General features: G+C 37.2%; 1 protein-coding gene across 14 annotated transcripts in view; it reads left to right on the plus strand.

Moving 5' to 3' along the window:
- Window positions 1-26,838, plus strand: part of PRRC2C (proline rich coiled-coil 2C) — a 100,042-nt gene that overhangs the window by 44,316 nt on the left and 28,888 nt on the right. For 13 of the 14 annotated variants that reach the window (XM_059936241.1, XM_059936298.1, XM_059936175.1 and 10 more), the window contains 10 exons: window positions 858-911; window positions 5,056-5,689; window positions 11,560-11,729; window positions 12,183-12,432; window positions 13,764-13,974; window positions 15,161-17,413; window positions 19,658-19,866; window positions 23,179-23,333; window positions 24,747-25,584; window positions 26,003-26,088. In XM_059936241.1, coding sequence (XP_059792224.1) covers window positions 858-911; window positions 5,056-5,689; window positions 11,560-11,729; window positions 12,183-12,432; window positions 13,764-13,974; window positions 15,161-17,413; window positions 19,658-19,866; window positions 23,179-23,333; window positions 24,747-25,584; window positions 26,003-26,088 — 4,860 coding nt within the window. The remainder of the gene's footprint in view (window positions 1-857; window positions 912-5,055; window positions 5,690-11,559; window positions 11,730-12,182; window positions 12,433-13,763; window positions 13,975-15,160; window positions 17,414-19,657; window positions 19,867-23,178; window positions 23,334-24,746; window positions 25,585-26,002; window positions 26,089-26,838) is intronic. The other variant, XM_059936183.1, reaches the window with a different exon arrangement.

Genomic DNA, 26,838 nt, shown 5'->3' on the forward strand with positions numbered 1-26,838 from the left:
TTCTATGTAAAACATTTCACAAAAGACTTGATACTTGAAGCAGGAATTAGCCAGTAAAAGGGAAGAGGGTGATTCCAAGCAGTGGGAACATGTTCAGGTAGAGAAGTATAGGAAAGCATGGCCTAATCAAGAAGTCCCCAGCAGTTTGACATGGGAGAGGAGTAAGAGAGCTATGTAAGAACTAGTAGTTGTTAAGTTTTGTATGCTGTACAAGAGGTTTGAATTTTATTCTTAAGGCATTGGTTAGCCATTGGAAAATAAATTTGTGAATTCTGGAAAAGAAGGATTTTTAAAGTAATTTTTAAATAAAATCTGTGTTTTGTGTGACTTTTAACTTACTGGCATAATGGGGAATGATAAAAGAACAGAAAAATATAGACCATATCTTGATGTTTTGATTTGCGTACGTGTGTGTGGCACTGATATGAATAATAACAAGTGAATAGTCTATATGTATCTGGTTCCAATGTTTTAGATGTTTCTTTTCCTTATATAAATTTGAAAGGTTTCGTTTGCCATTAGAAAAACAATTGGGCTTATGTAAATAAAAATTTGAAATTAGAGGCATACTTCTTCACAGCCAGATTACCTGGGCTAGAATTCTAGAATTTGTACACTAAGATTCTACTCTTAACAAAGTTAATTGGAGATTGTAACCTTAATTAAAATGGCTGAGTGATTGTATAGAACATAAAGTTATTTTGTAGAGACTGATGTACTTTTATTTAAAAAGAGAAAAGGATAAAGATGTTTTACTTTTTGCAGTCTTTTGGTCTCACTGAAAAACATTGCAGTCAGAAATATTTCAAGTAGATATTTTTTATCTTACTTTGTAAAAATCCTTTTCTTTATAATAGGAACGTGGACCATCTTCACACTTGCCACCACCTCCAAAGTTGCTTGCACAGCAGGTAAATTTTAACTAAATGCTTGTTAATGGTCTGTATGTATTAGTCGCCCTATTTGTTTTAATGGAAACATCCTCTGTGTGTTTATTTATAATGTTTATGAAACAGTTGTTGACTTCACATTGTAGCTCCTGCACGTCTTCCTCTTTAGCCTGTCCCTCTTCCTCCTCAGCTGATGAGCATGCTCCTGATTTTTCCAAGAAAGTAAGAAGCAGTTCTTCTTCCCATTTGAGCGCTCTTCCTGGTCTGACTCTTTTCCTGTTGCCCTTGCTCCTGAGGATGACCCTTCTACTTGTTCTCTGGATCCCATCTTTTATCGGTTACCAGTAATATTCTCTCTCATCTTTAAAAAAAAGTTTTAAACACCAACCCTTCTTCAACTCCCACTACACTCCATTTCCCCACAGCTTCCTACCTATATCTCTGTTCCCCGTCATGGCCAAATTGTTCTAGTGAGCTGTTTACACTTACTGGCTTCACTTTCTCTCTCATTAACCCTCTCCAGTTACGCTTTCATCTCCCCACTATACCTTTGAAACTGTTATTATCAGGGTTAGTAATGACTGTTCCATCTTGCCAAATACAGTTCTCTTGTATTCATTTACTTAATCTCAGCAGCAGTTGACATAGTTAATCTCTTCATCCCTCCATCCTTCTTAAAACTTTTTAAAAACTTGCTTTTGAGACATCATACTGTTTTGTTCTCTTTCTTAAATTTATATTCCTTCTGGACCTCCTGTACTTAAGCCTTTGGGTGTTGGAGGGCTCAGGGCTGTGTTCTCATTTCTTTTTCTAACTATATTCTTTCCCTGGGGGATCATCTGATGGCACTCAGTAAGTATCTCGAGCCCTTAAAGCTCTATCCTGACTTCGAAAGTCTTGTATTCAGCAGTCGGCTCAGCATTTCCACTTGGATCTCTGGTAGATATCTGACAGTTACTAGTGCAAACCATAAAAACCCTCACCCACACTTAGGCAGTTCGGCTACTGTCTTCCCGTCTTCCCTATCTTAGATAATGACATTGCTGAGGTTAAAACATAGAAGTCTCTCTTAAATCTTTCTTCTCTTTTACCTTACATCCAACCTAATCTATCAGCAAATTGTCACCTCTACCTTTAGAATATATTCCTATACTGAGTACTTGCTGCTGCCACCAGATATATTTCATTTGGACTTAACAGGTCGTCTTGTTTTCCTGTCATGCTGCCTGCTCACCCACTACCTACATCCCAAATTCTCCTATAGCAGATATAACTTTAAATATATATATATTTATATATCTTATATTACATGTATATGCTTTACATACATATACACACAGACACATACATACATACACTAGGTCAGTTATTCCTTGCTCAGGTTCTTTTCATGGTCTTTAAAGTTTCTGTCTCCTTTTCTGATTTCATCTACTTTTCTCCCTCTCTGTTCTTGCCACACAAGCTTTATTGCTCTTGTTTTAATTTTACCCTCAAGACATTTTATTTGCTCTTGCTTCTAACCAGAAGACTCTTTCTAAGGTTCTTGCTGTGATCAAGTTCTTTGCTCAGATACTAACAATGCACAGGCCTTGCCTGATCACTGTACAATGATAGTGCACATACCGTAACCATCACCGTCATCTCCACCAGTCATTTTCCTTTTAACCACTGAATGCTCTTTGTAGCATTTCTATGCACATAGAAGCTAAAACTAAGACATCTAGCAGAAAATGTAGAAGAAAGTCTTTATGAACTTGGGCCAACAAAAATGTCTTAGATAAGACAAAAAATGCAAGAATTAGAAAGAAAAAAGAAATCGATCAGTTGGACTTTGAAAAACATCTCTAAGGCAAAGAAAAGATATCACAGGAAAAATATTAATACATCTGACAAAGAACTTGTATGGGGTGGGTGTGTGTATTTAAAAGCCCTTACAAGTCAATAATAAGACAAAAAGTCCAACAAAATGATTTGAACATTCACTTCATAAAATAAGGTATACAAATGTCCAATAAGCACATGAAAAGATGTTCAATATCTTTAGTCAGCAGGAAAATGGAAAGTAAAATCACATTGAAATTTTGTTACACATCCAGAATTTAAAAGGCTGATGACACCAAATATTGGGGAGGATGCAGAGCAGGTGACACCCTCGTATGTTGCTGGTGGAGCTGTAAAACCTTGTAATCACTTTGGAAAACAGTTTGGCAATTTCTTGTAAAGTGAAACACATAGTTACTATATGACTTGGCAGTTCCACTCTTAGGTATTCATCTAAGAGGAATGAAAACATACATTTACACAAAGACTTCGGCATGAATGACCATAGCTGTCTTATTTCTAGTTAAAAAAAACTAGAAGCAATCCGTATGTCCATCCACTGATGAAACAATATGCCTGTGATGCCATACTATGCAGCAATAGAATGGAGTAAACTACTGCTACACACAGTGACCTCAGAACCATTACCCTGAACACAAGATGCCAGATACAAAACAGAATATAACTTGATGTATCCATTTTTGTGAAATTTTAGGAAAGGCAGATCTACTCTATACTGCCAGAAGTAGATTGCTGGTTGCTTGAGGTCAGGGATGCAGGCAGAGGACTGATGAAAATGCTCTATATGTTGATTGGGGCAGTAGTTACCTAAGTTTATCATTTGTCCAAACTCATCAAACTATACAGTTAAAATATATATATCACATTTTATGTAAATTATACTTCAATGAAGTTGCTTTTTAAAAAATGCTTACTCTGTGAGTTTACAGTGTAAATTAGGTGTGTTTATATAATTACTTTTCTTTTGCAGCTTGTCTTTCAAGCTCTAGATGAAGTAACTAAATACCAGAGAGATAAAACAGTTTGCCTAAGACAGCACTGTTAGTAAATGGTAGGGTCTGGATTCATGGTTTGTTTGGGTTTTTTGTTTTTAGTATTCAGTCCAGTGTTTTCACCATATCATTATTTTCTCTTTTGTAGGGATTCTGACTAATTATATGGCTTTTAAGGTTTCTTCACCCTAATACTATTAAAAATCTTTTTTTTTCTTTTTTTTTGGTTGTGTTGCTGAGCACGGGCTTCTCATTGCGGTGGCTTCTCTTGTTGCAGAGAACGGGCTCTAGGTGCACAGGCTTCAGTAGTTACAGCACATGGGCTCAGTAGTTGGGCACGCTGGCCCTAGAGCACGCGCGCTTCAGTAGTTGCGGTGTGTGGGCTCATAGTTGCGGCGTGTGGGCTCTAGAGCGCAAGCTCAGTAGCTGTGGCACATGGGCTTAGTTGCTCCACGGCATGTGGGATCTTCCCGGACCAGGGATCAAACCCATGTCCCCTGCATTGGCAGGCGGATTCTTAGCTGCTGCGCCACCACAGAAGTCCCGAAAATCAATGTTTTTAAAACAAATTTTTTAGTTCCTTGATGTTGCAGCTCTTCATGTGCTTTTATTCATCCTGCTTGTTTTTGCAAAGTTGCTGGCATTTTTAGGCTTTGTAGTAATTGTTTTAGAACATGTTAATTGAAAATTAAATCATTAAAACTCAGCCTCTTAGGTCATCCTCCCATTCTCCACCAATGGGATCTAGATACACCTTTCTGGATCTTTCAGTTTAAAGATAGAATTCTCTCTACCAAGCTGCTTTTTAGGAATTTCCTCTCCTTTGGCATGTCAGCAGCAGCAGCAATGTCTCCATGTCCTTCACTTAGCATCTTTGACTGTGTGCTCTTTCCTTGTAACTGTATCTCAGTCTTCTCAGGGCTCATGTGTTGCCATGTTGCATCTTTATGGACTTCTTTTCTCCCTCTTTAGGCATTCCATCTCTGGAAGTTCCTGCTAAAGCACTCACATTCTAAATTTCCTTTGTCTCTAAATTTAGATTTTGAAATTCATGTTGTGACAACTTCTAATTTTATTCAACAAATACTGAGTGAGCAGTAATGTCTGGCACAGTAAATAGGTACACGCTCAGTAAATATTAGATGGCTGGATTAATTATTCTCAAAAATTAACTAGATTTACTATTTTCCCCACATTGTTACTTGTTTGCAGTTTAATGTGTATGTTTTTCAGGAAAATTTCTGACACACTGGAGAATTTTGCTCCTGCTCCGTGTCTATGATATATCCTTTGTTGTCATACTCATCTGATAATTTATCTTAATGTTTCAGCATCCTCCTCCAGACCGACAGGCAGTACCTGGAAGACCAGGCCCTTTCCCTGCTAAGCAGCAGGTCCCGGATGAAGATGAAATATGGAAGCAAAGAAGAAGACAACAGTCAGAACTTTCTGCAGCAGTGGAACGTGCTCGTAAACGGCGTGAAGAGGAAGAGCGAAGAATGGAAGAGCAAAGGAAAGCAGCATGTGCAGAGAAACTTAAACGATTAGATGAAAAGCTTGGCATCGTGGACAAACAACCCTCTCCAGAGGAAATTAGAGAAAGGGAGCGAGAAAAAGAACGAGAAAAGGAACGGGAACGTGAGAAAGAACTTGAAAAAGAACAAGAACGGGAGCGAGAGAAGGAGCGGGAAAAAGAAAGGGAAAGGCAACAGGAGAAGGAAAAAGAACTGGAGCGAGAGCAGGAAAAACAGAGAGAAATGGAGAAGGAAAGAAAGCAAGAAAAAGAGAAAGAACTAGAACGGCAGCAAGAAAAGGAAAAAGAACTGCAGAAGATGAAAGAACAGGAAAAGGAATGTGAGCTGGAGAAGAAAGAAAGGGAGAAAGTGGAGGAAAAAATTGAACACAAAGAACCTACTTTAGAGCCTATGGTAGAAAAACCAGAAAGTGAAAACAGCTGTAACAAAGGTATAATAGTCTTGTTTGTCTTTATATAAGCTTTACAAAAGGCTTCATATTACATGTGGATATTGGATGTTTTTGTATTTTTAAAATATGTAATCCAAATAAAAGTGATTAGTGTTTTTTGGATAAGGTTGAATTTTATTGGATACTTTAAAATGTGTTTTTTTCTGTAATTTTTTTTTTATGATAAAATACATATAACATAAAGTTTAGCATCTTAACCATTTTTAGGTGTACAGTTCAGTGGTATTGAAAACATTCATAATGAACCATCACTACCATCCATCTCCAGAACTCTTTTCATCTTCTTAAATTGAAATTCTATATCCATTAAACAGTAGCTCTCCCCAGCCCCTCCCTGGATGGTGATTCTACTTTCTTTCTGTGTGAGTTTGACTATTCTCAGTACCTCATGTAAGTGGAATCATACAGTATTTGGCTTTTTGTAACTGGCTTTTTTCGCTTAGCATAATGTCCTTAAGTTTCATCCATTGTAGCATATTACAGAATTTCCTTCCTTTTTAAGGCTACTAATCATCATATAAATACACACACACACCACATTTTGCTTACCCAACCTGTTGATGGACACTTGGGTTGATTCCATGTTTTACCTATTTTAAACAACACTCATGTGACTGTGAGTGTACAGATATCTCTTTGAGACCCTGCCTGCTTTCATTTATTTTGAGCACAGGCATACCTCAGAGATGTTGCAGGTTGGGTACCACACCACCGCAATAAAGCAGATATGGCAATAAAGCAAGTCACATGAATTTTTTGGTTTCCCAGTGCATATAAAAGTTATGTTTACACTATTCTGTAGACTATTAAGTGTGCAGTAGCATTCTGTTTAAAAATATATATATACTGTATGTACATACCTTAACTTAAAAATACTTTATTGCTAAAAATGCTAACCATCAATGAGCCTTCACTGAGCCATGATCTTTTTGCTGTGGGGGTGAGGGAGGGTCTTGCCTCAGTGTTGATGGCTGCTGACTGATCAGGGTGGTGGCTGCTGAAGGTGGGGGTGCTGTGGCAATGTCTTAAAATAAGACAACAGTGAAGTCTGCTGCATCTATTGAATCTTCCTTTCACAAATGATTTCTTTGTAACATCAGTGCTGTTTGATAGCATTTATCCACAGTAAATCTTCTTTCAAAATTGGAGTCAAACGTCTCAAACCCTGCCAATGCTTCACCAACTAAGTTTATGTAATAATGTTCTAAATCCTTGGTTGTCATTTCAACAGGCTTCACAGTGTCTTCACTAGGAGTAGATTCCATCTCAAGAAACCACTTTCTTTGCTCATCTGTTGGAAGCAGCTCCTTATCCATTCAAGTTTTATTGTAATATTGCAGCAATTCGGTCATATCTCAGGCTCCACTTCTAATTCTAGTTCTCCTGTTGTTTCCACCACATCTGCAGTTACTTCCTCCACTGCCGTGTTGAATCCCTCAAAATTATCCAGTACTAAGTTGAATAAAAGTGGCAAAAGGAGGCACCCTTGTCTTGTTCCTGATCCTACAAAAAAAGCTTTGTCTCTCAACATTGAGTGTGGTATTAGCTGTGGGTTTCTCATAAGTGGATTTTATTATGTTGAGGTAGTTTCCTTCTGTTCCTAGTTTGAGTATTTTTATCATAAAAATGTGTTGAATTTTGTCAAATCCTTTTCTGTATTAATTGTGATGATCATGTGTTATTTTCCCTTCATTCTGTCAATGTGTAATATATTGATCGATTTTTGTATGTTAAACCATCCTTGCATCCCAGGAATATATCCCACTTGGTAAACGGTGTATAACACTTTCAGTATATTGCTAAATTCTGTTTTCTAGTATTTTGTCGAGAATTTTTGCATCAGTGTTCATAAGAGATATTTGTCTGTAGTTTTCTTGTAGTGTTCTTGTTTGGCTTTGGTATCAAGGTGATGCTGGCCTTGTAAATGAGTTAGGAAGTGTTCCCTCCTCTTCAATTTTTTGGAAAAGTTTGAGAAGAGTTGATGTTAGTTGTTTAAATGTTTGGTGGAATTCACCAGTGAAGCCATCAGGTCCAGGACTTTTCTTTGTCGTGAGATTTTTGATTACCAAGTCAGTCTCCTTACTAGTTAAAAGTCTATTCACATTTTCTATTTCTTTGTGACTTAGTCTTGGTAGATTTTTTGTTTTTAGGAATTTGTACATTTCATCTAGGTTATCCAGTTTGTTGGTGTACAGTTGTCCATAATTCTCTCATAATCCTTTTTATTTCTGTAGAATTGGTAGTATTGTCCCCATTTTCATTTCTACTTTTAGTAATTTGAGTCTTCTTTTTTCTTTAGTTCACCCCCCCACCCCAGCTAAAGATTTGTCAATTTTGTTGATCTTGTCAAAGAACCAACTTTTGTTTTCATTGATTTTTCTCTATTTTTCTCTTCTTTATTTTCTTGATCTCTGCTGTGATTTTTACTTCCTTCTAGTAACCTTGGGTTTAGTTTGTTCTTCTTATTCCCATTCCTTAATTCGTAACTCTAGGTTATTGATTTGAGAGCTTTCCTGTTTTTTAATGTAAGCATTTATAGCTATAAATTTCCCTCTTTGCTTTGCTTTTGCTGCATCCCATAAGTTTTGGTATGTTGTGCTTTTGTTTTCATTCATCTCATAGGTATTTTCCAATTTCCCTTGCACTTTCTTTTTTGATCTTTTGGCCATTAAAGAGTGTATTGCTTAATTTCCACAGATTTGTGAATTTTCCAGGTTTACTTCTGGTGATTTCTAACTTCATTCCATTGTGGTTAGAGAAAATATTTTATATGAGATCTATCTTTTTAATTCTTTTGAGAGTTAATTTGTGGCCTAACGTGATCTGTCCTGGAAATGTCCCTCGAGAAAAATGTGTATGCTGTTTTTGGGTAGAGTGTTCTGTATATGTCTGTTGGATCTAGTTGGTTTATTAAGTTCTCTTTTTCCTTATTTATCTTCTGTGTGGCTATTTTAGCCATTATTGGGATTGGAATGTTGAAGCCTTTATTTTTATATATATATAAATTTGTTTGTTTGTTTTTGGTTGCGTTGGGTCTTCGTTGCTGCGCGCGGGCTTTCTCTAGTTGCAGCGAGCTTGCGGGTACTCTTCATTGTGGTGCGCAGGCTTCTCACTGTGATGGCTTCTCTTGTTGCGGAGCACAGGCTCTAGGCACGTGGGCTCAGTAGTTGTGGCTTGCGGGCTCTAGAGCGCAGGCTCAGTAGTTGTGGCATATGGGCTTAGTTGCTCTGCAGCATGCAGGATCTTCCTGGACCAGGGCTCGAAGCTGTGTTCCCTGCACTGGCAGGTGGATTCTTAACCACTGAACCACCAGGGAAGACTGAAGCCTCTAACTATTAATGTGCAACTATTTATTTCCTTAATTCTGTCAGTATTTTGCTTCATACGTTTTGATGGTCTGTTACTAGGTGTATAAATGTTTTATAATTGTTGTATCTTTCAGTATTGAACCTTTTATTAGTATTTAATGACTTTCTTTATCTCTTGTAAAACTTCTTTGATTTAAAGTCAATTTTGTCTCATGTTAGTGTAGCCACCCTGCTCTCTTTTGGTTACTATTTCCATGGAATATCTTTGTCCATCTTTTCATTTTCAATTTATTTATATATTTGGATCTAAAGTGAGTTCATTGTAGATACCATATAGTTAGATGACCTTTAATTCTATTTTGTCTGCAAAATTGTACTAGCTTCATAGTTAAGAGGTGCTGATTCTTCTCCTACTCTTTTCTGATTCCAAGACATTTAACTACTAAATAAAATCTCATTTGTTCACATGTGTTAATACCTCTAAAACTTAAGTTGAATAGAGGTTAATGGGAATTTTGGATTGTCATAATTAAATGACTGTACTCAGTTCATAATTTCATGTTTGTTTTTCTACCAGTGTGAATAGAAAAGCTTCCGTAGGTCATTTATATGCTTACCAGACAGTAATTATGCTTTTTGAAAAAAGCCTTCGCTGGACTTCCCTGGCAGTCCAGTGGTTAAGACGCCGCGCTTCTACCTCAGGGGGCGTGGGTTCAACCCCTGATTGGGGAACTAAGATCCTGCAAGCCGCACAGCACTGCCAAAAAAAACCCAAAACCTTTGCTAGCTATAATCAGCTTTTTTGTTCTTTCCCAGCTTGGCTTATAAACTCTAATTAATAAAACTTTGCTCCAGACTTGCTGTAAAATTCAGTCTTAATGAATAGCTTGAGTTAACAGTGATTTAAAATAGAAATAGTTTTATTTCAGTATATTTTCTGTTACGGAAATACTGAAATTTTTTTTACCTCAAAACCCATGCTCTTTCTATAAGACCCTGCTGCTTGAAGTTATAAAGCTGTTTAAGGTTTTGCTTTAAGTTTTTATCTGTATTCTGGGTTACCTTCAAACTTGGTCCTTAATGTAACTATAAAAAGAGTAAGAGTGTTTTATCTCAATTTTTTTAAAAAAAAAGATACAGCCCATGTGGATTATTTGTTTAGTTACCAGATTTCACAAATTTTTATATTAAGCAGTCTGGAGATAAATTGATATTGATAACGGGCTTTTATTATATATCTTAAGCACTTTGCTCAAAACACTCAAAAAAGGTAAAGTAAAATTTCTCACCACACAAATGAAAAACATTTGTATACTTTAAAATTGATGAATTCTGAAAGAGAGCAACCTTAGGGAATCTCATTCACAGTTAATGAGAAAGGACCATGGATTAGAAATAAGGAAATTTCATTTTAGTCCTAGTTCTGCCAGTGAATACATGTATTGACCCTGATTAATTAATTTAACCATCAGCAGCCACTATATATACATAATTAATTATGGTTTTGTTTTTAATAATCGTTATTCAGTGACACTTTTATTTTCATTCACATTTTATATGTCCTCTGATGGCAGTTTAATTTTAGCTGGGTTTATCAATGAGATGTATCCATTTCATTTTTAAATGTTGCACCTACTTGGCTCTCTTTCCCCTCTAATATTTTATTTTCTTTAACATTTTTAATATTGAATGTAATACAGACAAAATGTGATTTGTGATTCTTTACTGCATCATTTTACCATTGGCATTACATTAGCTTTCCCATTAAAATCCACCCCTAATTCTCTGAGAAAAGAATTTATAATATACATGGCTTTGTAGTTGTGACAAATGGCATTCTCTAGAATGTATATGGCTCTGGTTTTCTTTGGGATGAGAACTTTTTTTGTGTGGGGGGATGTGTATGGTTCTTCTCATGTACCATAATTGATACCCTTTACATAAAATAATGATTTTAAACTCTGATGACAACAGAGTGATCACCAGCTATCTTCAAGTATATCACAGAATAATGATTTATATATTTGAAGATAGCTGGTGATCACTCTGTTGTCATCAGACTTAGATTCATTAGTTTTCTTTATAGATAACACCCCCTGATCAAAAAAATTTTTAAGTAAACCAGTATGTTCTATTTTAAGTATTTATAGGCCATTTGTGTTTTCACCTAAGTCCTAGAGAACCCCAAGTAAATGTTGACAGTAGTGTTAATATTTAGTGAAACAGTGCAAAATAGGTAGTATTTGAAATGGTTTATTATCACAAAATATCAAATACAGACATTTGTATGGTAAAGCATTTGAGCATGTGATTTCTGTCTTAAGAATCCAGCTTTGAGAAAGTCTAGGGTTTTGTTAATCTAATGTTACCTCATTGATGGTTACCAATATTAAAATACAAAAGTGTTTTAGAGTAAGGATGCTTTCTTCCTCGTTAACTTTTTAAATATATCAATCTAATTATTTCACTCCAGTACAAACAACATGTATTTGTCAAGTGTCGTTGATGAGTATAATTATCTTTCACCTTTTCTTTGGGCAGAGGATGACCCAGTTTTCAGTAGACAAGATAGCAATCGCAGTGAAAAGGAGACCACACAAGCAGCACATGAAACAGAACCAGAATCAGGGTCTCAGCCTCGGCCTGCTATATTATCTGGCTATTTTAAACAGTTTCAGAAGTCTTTACCACCACGATTCCAGCGGCAGCAGGTAACAATAAAAACATTTTATCTTGTATGTGTGATTAAAAAGGTTTATTGTTCAGTAGTATAAGAAATAATTTGACATAAAACTCAAAATACACAAAGCATACAAATTTTCCCTGAAAAATTTCCCCCTTTTAAATTAGTAAGTTTGTTGATAAGGGCTTTACTGTGAAACTTCTATGTCATTCCTTTTTTCCCTCTGCCTCATTTATAGAAACCATCTTCCTTTCTAGGAAGTGGTTTCTGCAGTATAATTAATGAGTGATTAGTTGCTTAAGTCAAGTGTAAGGCAAAATGTCATAACTCATCCTTTGTTCTTTTGTCTTGCCACCTCTCACTGTCAAATGTGTTTGGAGTTCTTTTCCCTCAAGGTTTCACAAAGCCTATTTTCTGATTGATTATATTAATTTATCGCATGGAGCTAAAGTCTCAGATGTGGGGTCCTGCTTTTTTTTAGGAACAGATGAAACAGCAGCAGTGGCAGCAGCAGCAGCAGCAAGGTGTACTTCCACAAACGGTTCCCTCACAGCCATCCAGTGGTGCTGTCCCTCCACCACCACACAGACCTCTTTACCAGCCCATGCAGCCTCACCCTCAGCATTTGGCTTCTATGGGTTTTGATCCAAGGTGGCTCATGATGCAGTCATACATGGATCCGCGAATGATATCAGGTAGACCTGCTATGGATATTCCACCCATTCATCCTGGTAAGTCTAAGTTGGCATTGTCTCATGGCTCACTTGCAGTTTTGCAAGTTCAAAGTTTTTCATTTTCCCCACGTTTTTAGTCTTAATTCCTTTGAGAGTTATAATCTAGTAAGAACTTAAATAGGACTTTTTAGTCATAAAATAATGTGTCTTCTCTCAGCATAGAGTAGTTAAATGCCAGATACTGTACCAACAGTGTGGTAAGACCAAAGAGCAAATATATTTTCTCTCTTGCAAATACTATTTTAAAATTTTCAGATGGAAAATTACTATCTTAGTTATAATATCTGTTATTCACTACATTGTTTTTATTCCTTCAGGTGTTTCAGCATTTGAATTTTGTCCATATATTATATATTACAGCTTTTAAATTTTCTCTATCATTTGCCAGCCTAACACTTGGATTTCCTAATAGGTTAGCTAAAAACAAATAAAATAGCAGTCTTTATCAGAATAAATCCAGATAATCCAGTACCAAGACAGTGTAGAGGAAAATTTAGAGGTGACAAAAATATGATCAAGAATCACATCTGTATTTTAAAATTTACACTGAAAATTTTAAATTTAAGAGGCATAATTTATAGCATATTGATCAACTAAACTAGATTAATGGGATTTTCTATAGAAAATGTTTTTCTGAAAATTTATCATTTGGTGTAATTCTCATAATGTTTAACATGCGTAGAGTCATGGTGCTTGTTATCTGATTTTTTTTTTTTTTTTTATAAATTTATTTCTTTTTGGTTGTGTTGGGTCTTTGTTGCTGCGTGCGGGCTTTCTCTAGTTGCCGCCGAGTCGGGGCTACTCTTCGTTGCGGTGCGCGGGCTTCTCATCGCAGTGGCTTCTCTTGTTGCGGGGCACAGGCTCTAGGCATGCGGGCTTCAGTAGTTGTGGCGCACGGGCTTACTTGCTCCGCGGCATGTGGGATCTCCCCAGACCAGGGCTCGAACCCATGTCTTCTGCATTGGCAGGCGGATTCTTAACCATTACGCCACCGGGGAAGCCCTGTTATCTGATTTTTATAGGCATTATCTTTTCTTTCCTTTAAAGTAAAATAGGCTGTTCTTATGGTTTTGCTTGCTTTGCTTCCTCAATTTTTAAATCTATTTAACAGCAACAATAAAAATCTCATTCACAGAAAAACTCAATATAATTTTCACTGATTATTTTTTTGAATTAATCAGTTTTACTTGCCAAAAGTATTTCTTTGGTTTAAATATAGAATGTCCAAATAGTAATTAAGTAATAACGTAGATTCTACGTCTGTAATGATTTTGTTTCCTTCGTTCTCCTACCCCCACCCCCCAATCTTTTTCTGATCTTTTGTATAGGAATGATTCCTCCTAAGCCATTAATGAGAAGAGACCAGATGGAAGGGTCACCGAGCAACTCTGAGTCATTTGAGCATATAGCTCGCTCTGCAAGAGATCATGCAATTTCCCTCTCTGAGCCTCGTATGATGTGGGGGTCAGATCCCTATCCTCATACTGAGCCTCAGCAGGCCACCACTCCCAAGGCAACAGAAGAACCTGAGGATGTAAGGTAATTATTAAAATTATTAGTAGACCAATAGAATATTATGGGGAAACGAAAACTGTGTAGTCTCTCTGAAGATCTTTCTGATTTAGGACTGAGCCACCGATCTGATTTTCTCCCATTTAGTATGCCTTATTTCATTCTAGGACGTATTTTCCTTTTTCTGGCATTTCTGTATTGATTAGGGCATTTTGTAACGTAGCTCTGTACACTTAGTTAAATGCTGAAATTTAGTGGTAGATGTTAAAATTGGCAAGATTCTGCTGTTGATTAGGTACTTGACATGTAATGTGGCTAAAGTGTGGATGTAGTTCTTCCACTAACGAGAAATATGGTAGACATTTAATTCTAAGGCTGAGTTAAGGACAAACACTAATTAACAGAGTTACTTTGAAGTATCAGACAATTGGTGATCTCTAACAGTTTATAACCATGAAGTTAGAACTTCTGCCCTTTTAAGGAGTATATGTTATGGTGTTTTAAAATTCTGATTCAGTGGGAAAGATGGACCTACTCTAGTGTACTCTCGTTATAAGTGGAAATTACTAGTTTCAGTGGATTAAAAGTTCACATCAGCATGTTCTAAACTTCCTCTTAAGGAATGAGCTTCATTTGTTTTTAATTGTGGGGGTGGAAACATAACATATCTACCCCCCTATCAGAATTTTAAGTGTGTAGTATAAGCATAATGCACAACAGATCTCTACAACTTTTTAATCTTGCACAACTGAAATTTTTTACCCATTTAATCATACTCATTTCCGCCTTCCTCCTAGTCCCTGGCAATCACACCTTCTGTGTGGATGAGTTTGATTACATTATATAGTATATATAAGCGGGATCATGCAGCATTTGTCCTTCTGTGACTGGTTTATTTCACTTAGTGTAATGTCCTTATCCATGATATAGCATATGGCAGGATTTTCTTTCTTTTTTTAATACTAAACAACATTCTATTGTATGCATTTACCACATTTTCTTAAGCCATTCATCTGTCGGTAGGCACTTAGGTTGTTTCTGTTGGCTATTATGAATAATGTTGCACTAAACTCTTTATAGAGACATAAAGCTCTTTATGATTAGGATCCATTTTTTTCTTTTTAAATTAGAGGGGTTATTTTGCTGTACATGTACCTGTGAGAAAGATTTTTGCCTTGATGGCTGTTATATCTTTGAATTCTCCTTATCATAGGCCTGAAGCCCCATTGGATCAGGAACAAATAACTGCTGCTTATCCAGTAGAACATAGTCAGTTAGAGGCTCATCCAAAAGCAGACTTTGTCAGAGAATCAAGTGAGACAGAAGTACAGAAGTTTTTAAGCAGATCAGTGGAAGACATTAGACCTCATCATACTGATACAAATAATCAGCCTGCTTGTTTTGATGTACCTGATCAAAAGACTGTATCCACTCAAGAAGAGCGAATTTCAGCTGGAGAAAGTCAGCCTGCCCGGAAAAGAAGTGTTTCCCATGGATCTAACCATACTCAAAAATCAGAGGAGCAGAGAAATGAGCCATCTGCAAGCATTCCTAAAGTAACTAGCAGATGCATTGATTCAAAAGAACCAGCAGAAAGACCAGAGGAAAAACCAAAAAAAGAGGGCTTTATACGATCTTCTGAAGGACCAAAACCTGAAAAACTGTATAAATCTAAATCGGAAACTCGTTGGGGCCCAAGGCCTAGCTCCAGCAGAAGAGAAGAAGGTAATGATAGGCCTGTGAGAAGATCAGGTCCTATTAAAAAACCTATACTTAGAGATATGAAAGAAGAACGAGAGCAAAGGAAGGAGAAAGAAGGAGAAAAGGGAGAAAAGGTCACCGAAAAAATGGCAAAACCTGAAAAGACAGAAAAGAAAGAACCTCTTCCTCCACCCCCACCACCTGTGGCACCACTTCAGCCACAGTCGGTTCCACTGCCACCTCAACCAGAACCAGAGAAATTTCCTTCAGTAGAAACTTCACCTTCAACTTTGGTGCAAAAGCCACCTCAAGATACCGAGAAGCCTTTGGAACCTGTAAGTAGTGTTGAGGTAGAGCCTGCAGCTAAAACTGTAAACCAGCAAACTGTCACAGTACCAACAGTCAAGGAAGAAAAGCAACCTGAGAAAATCATCAGCAAAGACCTTGTTACAGAGAGGTCTCGACCAGATTTCAGACCAACAGCTAAGAAAGAATCAACTTTACCCCCTAGGACCTATTGGAAAGAAGCTAGAGATAGAGATTGGTTTCCAGATCAAGGATACAGAGGTCGAGGCCGAGGTGAATATTACTCCAGAGGGCGAAGCTATAGAGGCTCTTATGGAGGGCGTGGCCGGGGTGGTAGAGGGCACACTCGAGACTATCCTCAGTATAGAGACAATAAGCCACGAGCAGAACATGTGCCCCCAGGACCCCTCAGACAACGAGAAGAAAGTGAAACACGAAGTGAGAGCTCTGATTTTGAAGTAGTTCCCAAAAGAAGAAGACAGCGAGGTTCAGAGACTGACACAGACAGTGAAATTCATGAAAGTGCAAGTGACAAGGATAGCTTAAGCAAAGGTAAACTTCCCAAAAGAGAGGAACGGTCTGAAAACAAAAAACCTATAAAGCCTCCATCTTCTTTCAAGCCTGAAAATCATGTCCGAATAGATAGTAGACCTCTAGAAAAACCTTTTGTAAGGGATGATGATAAATCTAAACCAGGCTTCCTTCCTAAAGGAGAGCCTACAAGGCGAGGCAGAGGGGGAACATTCAGACGTGGTGGAAGGGATCCTGGAGGTCGCCCGTCACGCCCTTCCACTTTACGAAGACCTGCTTATCGGGACAATCAGTGGAACCCAAGGCAGGCAGAAGCTCCTAAACCAGATGATGGAGAGCCACCAAGAAGACATGAGCAGTTTATTCCTATGCCAGCAGATAAACGGCCTCCGAAATTTGAGAGAAAATTTGACCCAGCTAGAGAGAGGCCCCGAAGGCAGCGTCCTACCCGACCACCGAGGCAAGATAAACCTCCCCGATTTAGACGGCTAAGAGAGAGGGAGGCTGCTTCAAAAACCAGTGAGGTGGCAGTGCCCACAAATGGCACAGTTAGTAATGTGGTTCAAGAACCAGTTAATACTGCTGGGGATATTTCTGGGAATAAGACACCAGACTTATCTAATCAGAACTCTTCAGATCAGGCAAATGAAGAATGGGAAACAGCTTCTGAAAGCAGTGATTTCAATGAGAGGCGCGAAAGGGATGAAAAAAAAAATGCTGATTTGAATGCACAAGTGGTTGTAAAGGCTGGAGAGAATGTTTTACCTCCAAAAAGGGAAATAGCAAAGAGAAGTTTTTCTAGTCAGAGACCTGGCATAGATCGCCAGAATCGGCGTGGCAACAATGGTCCACCCAAATCCGGAAGGAATTTCTCAGGTCCTAGGAATGAAAGGAGAAGTGGCCCACCATCAAAAAGTGGAAAACGAGGGTGAGTATTTTGTGTTAGATAGAATTACTTTTGCACCTTCTCTTTTTTTTTTTTTTTTTGGCCGCCATGCGGCTTGTGGGATCTCAGTTCCCTGACCAGGAATTGAACCTGGGCCCTCAGCAGTGAAAGCACAGAGTCCTAACCACTGGACCACTAGGGAATTCCCTACTTTTGCACCTTTAGAGAAGCTAAAAGTATACTTCTTGGTTGAACTGTGCAAAGGAGCTAGTCTATAGAGGACCAAGACATTCTTCTCCTAGAATTTTTTTTCTATTCTAAAAGTGTAAGGGTGCTTGAGAAAGAGGTTAGTGTGTCTCAGAAGTCTTTGCCTGTTGTTACGTTACGTTTCCCAAAAGAGTCCTGTTAGGAATTTGTAGGTTTGGGGAAATCTACACACCTAGGGCAGGACCTATACAGTGTCTTCCATTTGGTAAATCATCTTACTGACGATGAGCAGCCTGCCTTTCTTTCTTGGCTTCTCTTTGGAAAACTGGTGCTCACAGGTGTCCTCTGGGACTTAACATGTTGTAACCATATACAGTCACTCTGTACTGGTTTCTAGAGAGTGAATGTTGAAACTTAAGGATAAATAATATTCCTCACTCAAGTTGCAAACCTACAATAAATGATCCAGCTTAGAGAGAGGCCTAGAAAGCAAAGTCCTGCCCAACCACCAAGGCCACCAGTAACATACATACCATGTCATTGGTGGTGTTTTTAAAAGAATTTTTCTCAACTATGCTAAACTTGGTCTGTTTTTTTAAATATTAAAATGTTGGTTATAATAAATTATTATTATTATTTTTAGTATTAGGAAACATTATAAAGTAGCATTATTCCTAGTTTTAAATCTAGGCTCTGGTATTTACTAGTGGTATAAACTCTGCTTCATCACCACTAAAAGGGGGAGAAAGTAATAGTACTTATAAAAATGTGTGAAGATTTAGTGACATGATATTTGTGAAACACTTAATGTAACACCTGGTATATAGTAAGCAACTATTAATGACCTGCCCATTGTTTTTTTTTTTTTAAACCAATTCCCAGATTTGCAGCCTGAGCTGGTAGGAAATTTATTCAGGCAAAGTATCTTAATCTGCATTGGTTAGTTACTTATACTTAGCATTTCAGCATTTCAGGTTACTATACCAGTCAGCGAAAATATTTTTGCTTTCTGATAATTTAGAAAAAGTTCCAGGGAAATAATACTACCAGTTGTGTTTGAGTACCTGCTTAACACAGAATTTAAACCTCCCTTTAAAAGTCAAAAGAATAGGATAACATATAAGTTACAATAACAACGTATCAATAGTTGTTGACTGTAACCAGACTATTAGAATTTCAAGTAATAATACTCAAGGGAAAAATTGATCTGATTTGTGTGCACTGTAGATCTCAACTACTTAGCAAGACTTTTGTGCTATGTAGATGGTAACAACTTTGAACCTGCAGAAATAGCAGTTACTGGCTGTAGTGAAATGAATGTTTTGCAAGAGTCCCATTTAGAAGAAATGAATTCATTCTTCACCTGTTTGAGGTCATGCTTTTTGTCAGGCTCTTTCTAAGCTTTTATCTTGAGTAATACTATAGACTGAGCTGAAAATGAATTGGTAAGGCCATTTTTCATGGTGTATTTTCATGAAGTTTTTGTAAAATGAACCCAAGAAAAGAATCTGTTAGGTAAAAAAAAACCCTGTAGAAATACCTTTGGTTTTGTGAAGTGAATCGTTTCCATATTAAAACTGGTTTTTAAAATGTTTACATGTATATAAATCTGATTGAACTTTTTTAAAGAAAAACATACTTGTAGTGTAAGCATAGAATTCTTTTTTAAAAAAAATTTCATATGCTGCCCTCTTGTGGAGAAGATCCACTAGTGAATACTTTGGACTAGCTTGGATCACAGAAATTTTCTGCTATAAACAATGTTGATAGCTCATTTATAACATGATAGACACAGAAAGAATAGACACGATAAGAACCTTCAGAGGATAATTAGAATTCTAGAATTTAATTGCTGGAAAGAATCCTAAGGAGCTTGTCTTATTTCCTTTACTGGGAAGCTCCGTCTTAGTGAAGTTGTACCCAACAAAAGTCACTAAAGCTTGTTGGTTTTAGAGTTAGGGTCTTCTATCCCACTGTTACTTCTTCTTAGATTGAACTTTAGAAACTGCCACTAAGAGCATTTTTCTTTTGTTCGGATATGTAGAGGTAGTAATAAAATCTCAAATTATTATTTTGTAGGCCATTTGATGACCAGTCAGCAGGCACAGCTGGTGCTGATCCTGTCAATGGCAGCTCTGCACACCACCAGGAAGGAGCACCTAATGTTACAGGACAAAAGAACTCCAAAGATTCTACTGGGAAAAAAAGAGAAGAGCCCAAACCAGGCCCTAAAAAACCCAAAGAGAAAGTGGATGCACTATCACAGTTTGATCTCAACAACTATGCAAGTGCGTCTCAGGTCCCTTTTATATATCTATCTGTTTATGTATTTGTTACATTTAAATAGATACTGTAAATAAAGAAGTCATCAAACAAGAAAGAGTTGGACTTCAAGGTAGAGATAGAGAATGGTTATGAATCACCAACTGATATACCTTTAACTGAAATAACACCAGCTTTTAGCATAGGCTTGAGTGCTTGATAAAATTCTTGTTAAAGATAATCCACAGAGTTTCACTGTTCTTCTTTAAAAAAAAAAAAGGAGGAAATTAACCACCCTACCTTGCTAAACAGGTGTGGGGAAGCACACCAAACCAAATGTGAAGATGCTTAGTTATATCTGTACATATTCTGTGTCTGAAAGGAAAGAAATGTTAACCTCAGTGAGTTATGACCTTGATAAAATTGACATCTAAGATACGATAAATAGAGAATAAATAATAGGATGGGAGGTAGTGTGGCTATGGATAAATGCTTTCAGAAAGCCATGGAGTGATAGGATATCAAATATGAAGGATAACACAGCAAGAAGGAAATATTTGATGAAGAAGTTAATAAGGAATCTCTATGAGTAGACACTTATATTGATACATGTAAAAATGTGCTATTTGCCATTCATTCAGATGAGACTTAAGCTGGAAATACTGAATAAGATTGAGAGATTTACTAAGTTAAGACCAGATAGTAGTAATGGGAAACTTTGGTTAGGTACTGTTGTTATTCCAGTATTCAAGATGTAGATGAGAGTTTTCTTTCATCTAGTTAATACTTATTTATACATACTAAATTTGATTTGGGCCCAGGACTTTGGCATTATTATTTCTAGACCAGCGGTTCTCAAAGCGTGGTCCTCAGACCATCAACATCACCTGGAAATTTGTGAGAAATACAGAATCTTGGGCCCTACCCCAGACCTGCTGGATCAGAAACTCTTGGAGTGGGAAGCAGTCTGTGTTTTAACCAGTTCTCCAGGTGATTCCGATGCACGCAAACTTTTGAGAGCTAATTCTAGACTACCATTTTAGGATTCACGTGGGAAAGAAATGAACTTATCTTAATTGTGCATTTTAAGAATTTTTAGAACTGTGGTTCTTAACAGGGATGGTTCTGCATTTGGCAATCTGTGGAGATCTTTTTGGTGTCAAAACTGGTGGCTGGATGCTGCTGACATCTTAGTGGGTATAGGCCAGGAATGCTGCTAAACATCCTACAGTGCACAGGACAGCTCGCTCAAAATGTTAATACTGCTAAAGTTGGAAAGTTCTGATTTAGAGAAAGTGATTAAAGTAAATCCATAGGAAGCTTGGATGCTAATCTTACTGTGGTCCATGAGAAGAGATTAACATCCATCTAAACACCACATTTGGAAAATGACAAGTGAAGATTACAAAAGTCCACAAAACATGGCAGATTTCTCAAATATTTGTTTACTGGTTTCTTTTTTTCCAAACAACTTCTGGAGTAGAAATTTTGCAAAGTATTATATATTATTGGATTAAGACAATATAAAAAGGTAAGAAGTCAATTATTTCTGAATTGATAATGGAAATTGAGCTATTAGTTTTAACTTGTTGAAGTTAATTTTAAGAGTCATCTTTAGGTTCTTTTCCTAAAAATGTTCTATAATTTCCTTAAAATGGTCTTCCTAATAATGTCCCGTTAGCCCAAAATGTTGCAAAGCACCAGGCAAGAACAGGGTGTTGAGAACAAAGTATTGCTCACATGTCCTTAAATGCTTCGTGTAATTGAGTGAACTATTCAAAAGGTTTCTAACGAAGCTCTTAGGCAAGAAAATTTAAATAATGAGTGATGGCATGACTATGAAGATGAGCTTTAAACACACACACTTTTTAGTTTAAGTGAAAAACCGAGACGAATTTAGAATTATGAAGAGGTCTCTTCACAAGTCTGAAATACTGGAGTGCATGACATCCTTAGAAATGTTGGACTAAAACCTTGCATTGAGATGAGCATATGCTCCATTTTACACAGTTGATTTCTTTTTTTTTTCTTTTGACATCTTTATTGGAGTATAATTGCTTTACAGTGTTGCATTATACACAGTTAATTTCTTAAAGGATTTAGAACACAAGTAGAAGTGTCATAGATAAATCAGAATCAATTGGTTTTTTCCTTTGAAATTAAATTTTTATTAGAAAAACAATAACAGTAATAGGTTTATAAAGAGTGAAAGCCAGTCTTAGTATTTATTTTTTGTTTCCTTGTCAGTGTTTCTATAAATGCAAATTTTTAGCTATTTAAAAAGAACTGTTTTCCAGTAGATTCCCTATGATCCACTCCATGGTCATATTCTCTTGCCAGCCCCCGCAAGTTATCACCATTCTGAATTGTATATGTATAATTCCCAAGCAAATCTCTATTTTTATTATGTGTTTCCCGATCAGAACATATTATATGTTTATATTTGCAAAATTAAAATAATTTATTTGAATTGCCTCACCCTTTTCTTATATTTATGGTGCAAACATTATACCTACAACCCAAAATCACATCACCTGGATTATTTTTATTTTTCTTCTAAGTATTAGTTAATGGATCTAAATTTCTTATACTCACTGGAATATAGAATAATTTAACAAGATAGCCGGAATAATTGTTAGACAATGAGTTGAAAGTATATCTTGAATTATTTCTTCCACTGGGTTATTATGATGTATGTACATCTATGCCACTTTACATTCACATGGAACTTTAACATGTATTTCATGTTTTTAACAGCTCCGCATTATAGACAATAGTCTACGTAAACTAGAGGCGTTAAGAACCATAAGACCAGCTTAGTTGTTCAACACCGCATTGTTAGCACATCAGCCTCTCAGAGCTTATTACATCCTTTGTAAAGGGGAAACAATAGTAATAACCACCTCTTAGAGTGGTTAGATGCAAATGAGATAAAGTACTACGTAGATCTTTACAGCACAGCACACATCTTGAGGCTGGGAGAGGTAGAGGTTAAGTGATTTGACTACGATAAGACAATTTTGATTTTTCTTTTAAAAAACAAGGCATTACCACTACATTGCTTAAGAAAAAAAGATGTATAATATATCATTCAAAGTAGATAGTCTCAGGACTTTTATTTTTAACCTTGTTTACAAAATCTTTTCATATATCTATGAAATCTTTGCAAATTTTGCTGCTAAATGGCCATTTTATGGGAAATGGGTTATATACTATGAGTTATAAGAACTAGATCTTTGCCATGTCTTTTATTTTTTAATCACTACTGGACTAAACATTTCTATTTATCTTTTCAATTGAAAAAAAATATCATTTTAAATCTTTTTGTATATCTGTAGGTGTTGTTATAATTGATGACCATCCTGAAGTAACAGTAGTTGAAGACCCCCAGTCAAATTTGAATGATGATGGTTTTACTGAAGTTGTATCCAAAAAACAACAGAAACGTTTACAGGATGAAGAACGCCGAAAGAAGGAAGAACAAATCATACAGGTTTAGCGTTTCAATTTGTTGCTCGTTATTTAGATTGTTGCCCAAAATATATTAGGAAATGGTCAAGGTTTCTATCCACCTATAAGGTCAGGGCTGCATTTATTATTCAAGTGTTGAGAATGACCTGATTTTTCACAACTTTAAACTGTTTTTAACCAGAATGAGGTAAATTTTAAGTAGAATGTAATCACTAGCTCACTGTTTGCCTTAGAGAAAACCATCTTTACTTTATTTCAAAATATATCTTATTTGCCCCATCTTACTTCATTGCAGAGTTAGGGTTAATTTTAAATCATCTTGGAAATTTAATGAATACAACTGCCATTATCTCTAATAACTTGCAGATTCTTGACCTATACAAGTTTCTGTTGTAATCTAAATTAGTTCATTTAAATAGTATGAATCACAATAAGTTATTTCCTTTAAATCAACTGAAACACCCATTTTACTGAATGCTGACACAGGATAAAAATAAATACAGCACATGGGTCATAGCAATAAAGAGCCCTAACAGATGAGAGGGCTTAAAAGCAGGAAACACTGTAAAAATCCTATGTGGATGGTAACATTGAGTTTAATTGAATATAATCCTTGGGACTAGATATTTTCAGAAGTCATTTATTTGTTATTATTGTTTAGGAAGATACATTAGTGCAGATTTTATATAGCATAATACCCAGCAACACTCCCAGAATTAATGCTTCTGTGGCAAACAGTTAAGTAAGTAATTTTTTGTCAGGTGGGGTCAGATTTTGCTGCCAAATGAATTTAGTGCGAATTTACTTAATTTCTTTAATTTCAGAATAGTGGAAAAGAGATTGTGGACCTGTATATCAAGAATATCTAATACATATTTGTCTTTTTTCCCCATAGCATCTTTTTTTTTTTAAAGTATGTTGTATCTAAATTATTATTTAGCTCCTAACTCTTTTTTTTTTTCAATTAATTAATTAATTTATTTATTTATGGCTGTGTGTTGGGTCTTCGTTTCTGTGCGAGGGCTTTCTCTAGTTGTGGCAAGCGAGGGCCACTCTTCATCACGTTGCGCGGGCCTCTCACTATCGCGGCCTCTCTTGATGCGGAGCACAGGCTCCAGATGCGCAGGCTCAGTAGTTGTGGCTCACGGGCTTAGTTGCTCTGTGGCATGTGGGATCTTCCCAGACCAGGGCTCGAACCCGTGTCCCCTGCATTGGCAGGCAGATTCTCAACCACTGCGCCACCAGGGAAGCCCTCCCCTATAGCATTTTGTAATTTAAAATCTCATTGGCAACCTGGATGTTTTTATTCTATCAAGTAGCTATTTTGTAAAGTAAAGGAGCTAAATTAGCAGTAGATAGCTTTGTTGGAATGTCTGTGTGAACTATTACTTTCAGCTGTGTTACTGACACAAATGATTCCTGCAAATTTTTTAAGGTCTGGAATAAAAAGAATGCAAATGAAAAAGGAAGAAGTCAGACTTCTAAGCTCCCACCAAGATTTGCCAAAAAACAGGCTACGGGAACCCAGCAAGCACAGCTTCCAGCCTTAGCTCTAGCCTCAGCTCCAGGTCCAGGTTCAACCTCAGCTCCAGGTCCAGCCACAACCTCAGCTCCAGTTCCAGCCTCAACCCCAGCTCCAGTTCTAGCATCGCCCTCAGCTCCAGTTCCAGCCCCAGCTGCAGTCCCAGTCTTTACCTCCACCTCAGCTCCACTCCCAACCTTAGCCTCAGCCTCAGCTCCAGTTCCAGCCTCCACCTCAACTACAGCCACAGCCTCTTCTCCAGCTCCAGCTCCAACCCCAATCCTTGCCTCCGCTTCCACCCCAGCCTCTGTCCCCATCCTTGCCTCAGCCTCAATTCCCATCCTTGCTTCAGCTCTGTCACCAGCTTCAGCTCCACCTCCAGCTGCCTCAGCCCCAGCTGCCCCCACCTCAGCCCCAACTGTCCCTGCCTCAATCCCAACCCCAGCCCCAGCCCCAGCTCCAGCCCCAACCTCTGCCCTAGTCCAAGTCTCAGTCCCAGCCCCCACTGCCCCAGCCCAGACTCAGGGACAGACTCACAAACCAGTCCAGAGTCCACTACAGACTACAACACAGTCTTCAAAACAGCCCCCTCCTTCAATTAGACTACCTTCAGCTCAGACACCTAATGGCACAGATTACGTAGCCACAGGAAAGCCCATCCAGACCCCACAGTCACATGGCACTCTTACAACTGAATTATGGGATAACAAGGTGGCCCCACCAGCTGTGTTGAATGACATCTCTAAGAAATGTAAGTGTGCAACAAGAAGTGAGGGGTGGAAATGGCATGGGAATTGGGGGTTTGTTTTCAATTTTATTTATATACTCAGTATGTTTTTTCCTAGCCATTTCTTTTTTCTCAGTAGGAAGCAGTAACAGTAATCTTTTCTTAGCTTCCTTTCTTAAAACCTTTGTTTCTAAGACAAGTGTGTTATATTTTTAACAGCCATATTTTATGGACACAACTTTGTGTTGATAAAACAATAGTACAATGTTTTGGAGGAGATTATATTTATTTTGGTATGCAAGAATCTCTTTAAGTATTATATACCATGTGAAAAGTCATTGTTTTATTATCTAGCTACCATTAAAAGAAAGGGTTAAATGGGTTAAAGATTATTAGCCTCTAAATTTTAATGGTCATATTTCCTGTGGCTTCTCCTTCTCAGTAGGTCCCATTAGTCCACCACAGCCACCTTCAGTCAGTGCATGGAATAAGCCCCTAACATCATTTGGATCAGCTACTTCATCAGAGGTAGGAACAGACTTAATAATGGCTTTTGTGGGGTTAGTGTGGCAGAGTTTCCTTAAAACAGTTTCTCAAACTTTGGCATGCATCAGAATCACCTGGAGAGCTTATTAAAGTAGATTGCTGGGACCCATGCCCAGAGTTTCTGATTCATTAGGTCTGGGCTAAGGCCTGAGTACATTTCTAATAAGTTCCCAAGTGATGTTAATGCTACTGAATCTCAACAGTTACAAGCTGCTTCTCACCTTTAGACATATTAAGGTTAACATTTTAAAACTTCTAGCTTTGTGACACAGAGAGTGTAAGTGCAATTACTATTTTCTGGACTGTTTTGTGTTTTTAATGATATGCATGTTTGAATAAACATGCATAATATGCATGTTTAATGATATGCAGTATAGTTACTTAGAAGCAGAGTTTCCGGGAGGTTGTTCTAACATAATTTCTCAAACACACAGTATTGGTAATTGGCTATTTAGGCCAGCAATTCTTCATTCATTGAACAAACATTTATTGAGCACTTGTGATGTATCAGGCACTGTCCTAACCTGTGGCCTTAGAAAAAGTGGGTGGTGCTGTGAAAACAGAATAAAAGCCCCGCACTCATGGGGCTTCCATTGTAGTTGGGGAGAACCAACAATAAATAACACATAGAATGTTAAATGGTGATCAGTGCTGAGGAGAAAAGCAAAAGCAAGGAAGGTGTATAAGGAATTTCCCAAGGGGTGTGGAGACAGCTTAAAATAGGTTGGCCAG

Source organism: Balaenoptera ricei, chromosome 1, assembly GCF_028023285.1.
Source record: "Balaenoptera ricei isolate mBalRic1 chromosome 1, mBalRic1.hap2, whole genome shotgun sequence".
In the NCBI taxonomy this organism is placed as follows: domain Eukaryota; kingdom Metazoa; phylum Chordata; class Mammalia; order Artiodactyla; family Balaenopteridae; genus Balaenoptera; species Balaenoptera ricei.